Source organism: Camelus ferus, chromosome 10 (genome assembly GCF_009834535.1).
Source record: "Camelus ferus isolate YT-003-E chromosome 10, BCGSAC_Cfer_1.0, whole genome shotgun sequence".
NCBI classification, from domain to species: domain Eukaryota; kingdom Metazoa; phylum Chordata; class Mammalia; order Artiodactyla; family Camelidae; genus Camelus; species Camelus ferus.
The window spans coordinates 67,942,109-67,949,192 of record NC_045705.1 but is presented as its reverse complement, the minus strand read 5'-3'; the positions used below and the strand labels follow the sequence as shown (position 1 = coordinate 67,949,192).

Sequence of the window (7,084 nt, the reverse complement as noted above, 5' to 3'; positions counted from 1 at the left end):
TGCCGTCACCTGGGGCGGGGCGTGAAGCACAAACTGCAGCGGTCCGTGGGCCGCCTGGACCCCCCAGGAGTGAGGGGCACTGCTGGGGGGCAGATCACGGAGGGGGGCCCCCACTTCCACCTCCGCCCTGCCCCAGGCCGTGCTCAGAGCCCGCGGGCCATCCTTTAACTTAACAGAACGATGCCTGGCTTCTCGTCCTCACCTGTGCTCTTTTCAGATCTTCTGTGTGATCTTTTCATTTCTGCCCCAAAGTTCACCGCATCTCTGCCATCTTGGCGTTACTGTCCCCACAGGCTGCCTTTTGCGCAGCAGTGACTCAGCACATCTCCTGAGCGTTAAAGTACAGCGCTTACGACACTCACCTTTCTAACCCAGCCACGCGCATGCTAAGCTGTCTGTTAGCCCCGCCTGCCCTGCAGCCCTCACAGGTGATTGTAACCAAGTGTTATCTCTTAAAAACACGCCAGTGGCAGTAGTGGCGAGACAGGTGTGAGGAAGAAAATGATCATCACAAGCAGTTGCTATTCTTTTATTTTGCCACTCAAAATCATTACCAAAGGGAAAAAATCTTAAATTATAGGAACACGGCACCAGGGCAGAGAGGACGGGGTGGTTTACTCCGCAGACATCGCATGAGACTTCGAGCTTGACTTCAGATGACAAGGCACAGACGAAGGTGCCCGGGGGGCCACCTCAGGACTGCTCCATGTCTTCTGAGGACAGCGCTGCGGGGAGACCGGGCAGGCGCTCCAGGGCCCCGGCCTCTGCAAAGGGAGGGGCCACACGCAGGGAGCAAGCTGGAGCGGCCGTCCTCTGTCCTGACCTCACAGGGTCAGATCCAGAGTCCCGCACAGCTCACGTTCCTCACTGTTTAACGATGCAGCGCTCACATCTGGTATGCATCTGAAACTGTCAGACTTTTTAAAAAGTGTAATTCCTGTTTGGGTAATAAAATCGATGTCTCCTAATGAAAGACGTTCCATGTTACAAAATTCAAAACAAAACAAAACAAACAAAAACCTGGAAGAGTTGATCTGCCCGTGGCTGGAAAAGTCACCAGCAGGTTTTCCCCAAAGGCTCCACTGGGCTCAACTTCCTTCCCCCTCCCCACGCCCACCTGAAGTCCTTCAACTGAGGCAGTGCAGCCTGAGAGCAAACAGATCAGAACAGAATCCAAGAACAGTCCTGACTCTGCCAAACTAGACTACAAAACTGTGATGCGCAAAACGTGATAACCAGATGTCACTCTTGGAGCATCAAAGCCGCCCACGTCCCGCTGTGTCCCTGGGCCACCTCCCCGGGTGAACTCTCGGAGCGCCTTCCACAGGGGTGGTTTTGACCCATGATTATTGATTAAGGCCAGACTCTCACTGTTGAATGAATGACAAGCATAAAGCACAGAAGAGCTGGGGCTGGATGGGCCACAAGCGGCCTCATCGGCTGGAGTGTCTGCACAAGAGACCAGATCCCAGGATGGAGAGGTGCTGGATTTAAATGCGGCCTGCCCCACAGGAGGCAAAAAAAGTGCATTCTGAAACATGGCTCACAAGATATGGATTAAGATGCTCTCCAGCATGCCTGCCTGGGTGCCATAACTACGGCCCTGAAAGGGACAGCAGTTGTTACCATGTCAAGAAATGTGGATCCAGCAGAGTGAATGGAACCCTGGAGCCCCCTCCTCCTGGTGACAGCGTTGGTGGGTGATCCTTTCCAGGAACAGCATTGGGACGAACGGCCATCCCAGCCCCTTTGCAGCTGGTTCTGGTCCCCAGGCCATGGGACACCCCCCCCCCCAGCCTGACTTCAGGTGTGGAGGTGGGCAATGGTTACTTCCCAGTAGAAGTCTATGGACTCCTTTCTTGACAGGCTTTTTAGGAGCCCAGGATTCTAAGACGTGGGATTTTAGTTTGGTAAAATTTCACATACCTTTGAGATGCAAGAAATTTAGAAAGTCTATTATCGTGCGCACAACGTTGTTCTCTGACAGCGGCCTGTCAAAGCTCCCTGGAAAGTAGAGGGCCAGCGTTGCCGACCTACCACCATGGTGACCACCTTAGGCCCGGCACCTGGTGGCATCACCAGGGACCTCCCTCTCTTATGGAGCCTTGCTGGGCACCCTGGAGGGACCCCTGACCCCGCTGGGGCTTCTTCTATTTTTGGTGGCTGACAGATGCGGCAGGGCCTAGCTTGGGCCCCAGTTGTGGGTCTGGGTGGCAGAAGCTCGGCGCCACCCGCTGCCCCGCGTGGCCTGGGATCACAGTGCTCTCACCTGGCCTTGTTTCGTCATCGGGGTGGAGTTCCCGCTTGCCAGCCAGGCCATGCTTGTCCTGAAAGGACCTGTGGTTGTCAATGGCATCTGTTTGCAAATCAGAGGGGAAGCACTGAGGGCTGTGCCTCTAACTAGACCTCCCGGTCCTGAAGGACCCGTGCGCGCCAGTAATCAACACGCAGCACAACCACACTGTAAAAATAAAGCCACGGTAGGGAAACCACAGAAGAGAGAAGGCCGTTCTCTGAGGAACCTGAGGGAAGAGCTCATGCAAGGGCCTGAGGCACGAAGCTTACTGGGGTGCTGGGGCTCCCCAAGAGCAGGAGGGGCCCCCCGTCAAGAGGGGGCAGCCCGGGGCTCCAGCAGAGGGGACTGGCCCCAGGGGGCAGGCCGGGGGCGGGGGGGTAGTGCTGAGGGGTCTGGGGGGGCTTGTGCTCCAGCTGGGTGCCTCCCAGGCAGAGGACAGGGGCTGGGGTCCTGTGGCCCTGAAAACAGTGGTGGGAGGACCACCAAAGGATCTGCAGTTCTGATGGAATCAGACTTTATTTCTCAAAGACCATTCTGGCTGCTGTGCAAGACACAGACTGGAGCCAGAGACAGACAGACAGACAGACAGACAGACAGAAGGAGAAGGAGGAGGAAGAGGGAGGGAAGGAAGCTAGTGTGTGTGTGTGTGTGTGTGTGTGTGTGTGTGTGTGTTAGGTGGAGTGAAGATGGGGGAATGGTGACTGCAAGCAGAGATCCCTTAAGAAATTGCTGGAAAGAAAGGCTGAGGGCTCTGTACCAAGGGGTCTGGAGTCAAGAGGACTGATGTGGGGACCCTCGGGTGGGAAGGAGAAGAGGGAGGGTGGCTTGCAGGTGTCTGGCTGCCTGGCCTGACGGATTCCACCCTCTCCAGGCCTAGACAAAAGAGAATGACTTCACTTTTCCAGAGACAGAGTTCTCGGACACCGCTCCGTGAGGTTGGGCTCAAACCGTCTGCAGACGCGGCCTTCACACCCCGTTTGCTACGCTGACAATAGAAGTCAGGAGGGTGGGGTGAAGTTGTAAAGAATTTTGACCAACAGATAGTGTAGATGTACAGCTTCTGCTGATCCAAACTGACAGCGAAAAAGAGTCTGTTTTCTAACTCAGGACTCAAAATCTTCTTGATGAATGTCTTTTCAGTATTCCAAAGTCACACAGGCACTGCTGCTGGAGGGTTCCTCCTGTCTCTGGGGCCAGCAGTGCTCTCTGAGGCAAAGAACTCAGGGTTGCAAAGGGGTCAGGGAAACTGGAGCCGGTCCTTTCCCCGAGAAGGGAGGCCAGGCAGCTCTCAGGGACAAGACCAGGGGAGGATCTGCTGTTGCCTTTGATCTGAGATCAAAGATGCTCCCTGTTGCCCCAACTAGTTTTTGTCATTTCTATGCCTGTGTTTCTCAAAGCTCAGCTCTCAAGGACCCGCCAGGTGATCAGATGAACCACCGCCTGCAGTAGAAGAGGGTCTGTACTTAAACCCTGGGATTAAGCGCTAAACTCCCCATGGCAGTTTAAACAGGCACCGTTTGTCCCAATTACGCTGGAAGGACGGCGTTACGAGCTAGATGCTGTTTGCCTCCTTTCCTGTGGGGAAATAGGAAATCAATAGGGGAGGGTTTTTTAAAGGTTGATGGCTGTCCCAAAGCCAACCATGCTGGCAAATTTGAAAGCCACAGGTAGGTGCGGGGTTGGAGGAGAAAGCGAAAGGTCTCCCCTTGCCCCCTCCTTTGGGACAATTAAAATCTGAAGGTGGCACTGCAGACAGAGGACGTGCATGAAGCAGAGAGCGGGGGTAGGGGGGCGGGTGAGGGGAGGCATCAGCAGCCGCGGCCTGCAGTGTCCCAGAGCGGTCCCCTTTAGCGCTTGCAGGCACCGGCGTCACATTTCCTGCTGTCTCCTGCGCCCGCTTAGGCATTCCACGTCCGTGAGCCAGTCGCTGAGCCCCACGCGTGGTGTGCTTGTCTGTAAACGCAGCAGTCGGTCTTGGGGGTGGGTCTCTGAAGTCCCCAGCTACCCTAGAGTCACCGGATTTTCTGCATCACAAATGTAGTAAAACTACTCACACCGCGTCCAGGTGACGCAAATCAAGGATAAGACACCGAGTATCAGTCACCTTGCAGGGTGGCTACGGGGACAGATTTGGAGCAGGAAGAGAACCACTGTCTTTTAGCCTGGAGGGGAGCATGTTTTGGCTTCTTCAGGTCACCTGGGAATTCCCATCCAGGGCTGAGATTAGGGGAAGGTGGAGATAGGGCTTGGGGTCAACTGACGTGGGGTGCTCTGTGAAACTGAGGAGTGGGTGAGAGCGTAGGGAGATACGGAGGGACCCTGGGTGGGGCCCAGAACTTCGAAGCCCCAAGGAATGTCTGCCTTCCATGACGGTCACCAGGGAAGCCTGAGCTAGGTCTGAGGCTGGGAATTCCATCAGGGTGCGAGGCAGGAGAGCTGGAGGAGGGAGACGCTTCCGGAAGGAAGAGGTGCCTAGGTCAAGTGTGCCGAGCTGTAGGGACTGGCCAGGCAGAGGAGCGGAGGCAAAAGGGGCAAGGCCGGCAGAGAAGGCAGGAGAGGATGCAGGATGGGTCAGGGTTCAAGAAAGAGCGAGCTGCCCCAAGGCTAGGGGTGCAGAAACTAGCCTGTCCTCCACAAGTGAGGGGAGAAAAGGGGGAGGAGGAGGAGGGTTGGCACATCCTGGGGCTGCCTTTGAGGGAATAAGTAACCCTACAGGGAAGCCCATCCTGCCTCAGAGCCTCAAGGAAGTCCTCCGTTTCCCTTCATCTGACTAAAACTGGAATGGCACAGTTTCAGAATGATGACTCGCTACCCCCTTATTGCAGACAGAGCGGGGTCAGCACAAGGGCTACAGCCAGCATCAGAAAAGCAAGTTCAGCGTCGAGAGGCCATGCACCTGCGTCACTTACGTGGACCAAGAAGGTAGCCAGCGCTGTTCAGGGTCCAGCCTCTCTTTTCCTTCTCCTTAAATGGGAGAAAGGGGGTCAGATGGTAAGGGTCCTGCCTGGACAGGCTGCGTTGCCTCAAAGAAGCCCCGAAGGCAGCTTCTGCCTCTGTAACCCACCACGGCAGCCTATGAGGGTATTACGAACTTCGGATAATCACAGCACTCAAATTACAAACACACTCTAGGTATATAATAAGCCAAGAGATGCAAACTGTTAAAGCAAAAGTGAGCATTAAATGAAATTCACCCAGGCTTCCCAAGCATAATACAGGAATTAGAATGAGTGTACATTTGGAAGGTACAAGAAATTCTAGATTTGCAGCCAAATAAGCTATATATGACATGAAAAGAGGACAATTTGCTTTATCAAATAGTTCCTTTAGAGGCACAGACCACAGACTCAGAGCGTCCAGCTCTCAGGCGGTGTAACCGGTGCTCTGCTGAGCTGAAGGCAATGAGATTTGCTTCTAACTGGTCTGCGGCGCTAACCGCAGTTGCAGCAGCGCCCAGATCTAGAGCGCCGAGCAGGGGCTGTTGACGCACTGGGAGAGGCATGTCAGGAGGGCCCAAGGCAGCATCTCAGCAGAAACCCTCACCCTCCACCCAGCCCCCGCCGGCCTGCCCGCAGGACCCCGGCCCCTCCCGGCGCCGCGCCCGCGGCAGGGACACCCCCACCTCCCAGTCTTCCGACGACCCGCACCCCGACCCCGGAGCAGAATTGATGGCTGTTTCTGTTCCTGGCACAAGGCACCCACCCTCTGCAGGGTCTGGTTCCGATGCCGTGTTCCCCACTTTCTCCGATAAGGGGATCCGGCTTGGGAGACTTTTGCCCCCTGCACTTACCGGTGACCCGTTCCCCAGGGTGGCTGAAAGGGCCACGGCGAGGAGCAGAGAGACGAGCAGGAGGGCGCAGCCTCTGGGCATCTGTAAAGGAAGGCGGGCGGTTGCGGGACTGCTCGGGGAGACCGGCCCTGTTCCCAGAGATGTGGGACAGAGGCTCGGATCCCAACCCCCAAAGGGCGGGCGGGGCGGCCAGGAGCCAGGGGGCCGAGGACGGAGAGAGGGCAAGAGCTGGCAAGGAGCAAGGGGCAGTGGGGCCGAGCCGGGCCCCGCAGGCGGGTGCCCTGGGGAGGGGAGTGCGGAGAAGGCGGGGTCCGCCTACCTCCGGGGCCCCAAGGAGGCGCCCTACCTTGAAGGACGGAGGGTCCTGGGGTGATGGCGGATCTCGGGGTGTCGGCGGGTCCCGGGTGTCGGCGGGGCCGCGCGTCCGGTCGGGTCGGGTCTGGTAGGGCCGGGAGCGCTCACCACATGGCGCGGCCTCGGGGACGCGGCGGCGGGAAGTGCACGGCGGCCGCGCTGCCTCGACGTGCCTGCGCCCAGAGCCGCCGCCGCTGCCGCTATTTATGCGGCCCGGGAGCCGCTCCGCCGCGTCAGCCACTGGTTTCCGCCTCCTCGGAGCGGGCGGGAGCGGCCGCCACTCGGAGCGCCCGCGGGAGGGCCGCGCGGTGGTCCTGTATTTCGGGGCGGGGGCGGCGGAAAGGCCCCCGCACCCCGCGGGAGAGCCCCCATCGCGCTGAATCCAGAGCCCCAAACCCGCGGGGGAGGGCCCCAAGCCTGTTACCCGGCCGGGGGTGGCAGAGTAAGGACCCCACACCCACACAGCGCCCCCAGCCTCTCAGGCCACTGCGCCCGGCAGGAGCGCCACCGCCTGAGACCCCTCAGTCCAAGATAGGCGCGGGCACACTGTCCTGGGCGCGCGCGCACACACACTCGCACACTTTTGCAGCAGCCAAATTTCGCGCTCAGCCTCTCAGGAGCCATCCATGGAGGGAGGGCAGGAG

At 58.0% G+C, this 7,084-nt stretch overlaps 1 protein-coding gene across 1 annotated transcript; it reads right to left on the bottom strand.

The window, feature by feature from the left end:
• Window positions 1–513: 513 nt before the first annotated feature.
• On the bottom strand, window positions 514–6,708 carry GAL (galanin and GMAP prepropeptide). Its single transcript, XM_032490475.1, has 6 exons — window positions 6,433–6,708; window positions 6,087–6,167; window positions 5,206–5,260; window positions 2,270–2,356; window positions 1,927–2,004; window positions 514–764 (listed from the first exon to the last, which is right to left on the bottom strand). Exons 2-6 carry the CDS (start codon window positions 6,165–6,167, stop codon window positions 694–696), a joined length of 372 nt encoding a protein of 123 aa, XP_032346366.1. The 5' UTR covers window positions 6,433–6,708; the 3' UTR covers window positions 514–693.
• Window positions 6,709–7,084: the final 376 nt, after the last annotated feature.

Bases quoted from the DNA above. Each gene is read 5' to 3' on its own strand.
- GAL (XM_032490475.1), bottom strand. From the start codon at position 6,167: ATGCCCAGAGGCTGCGCCCTCCTGCTCGTCTCTCTGCTCCTCGCCGTG. The intron at 2,357-5,205 runs GTAAGTGACGCA...ATTTGCAAACAG, and splicing joins TGGCTACCTTCTTGGTCCAC to ATGCCATTGACAACCACAGG. The intron at 2,005-2,269 runs GTGAGAGCACTG...TCTACTTTCCAG, and splicing joins CGATGACGAAACAAGGCCAG to GGAGCTTTGACAGGCCGCTG.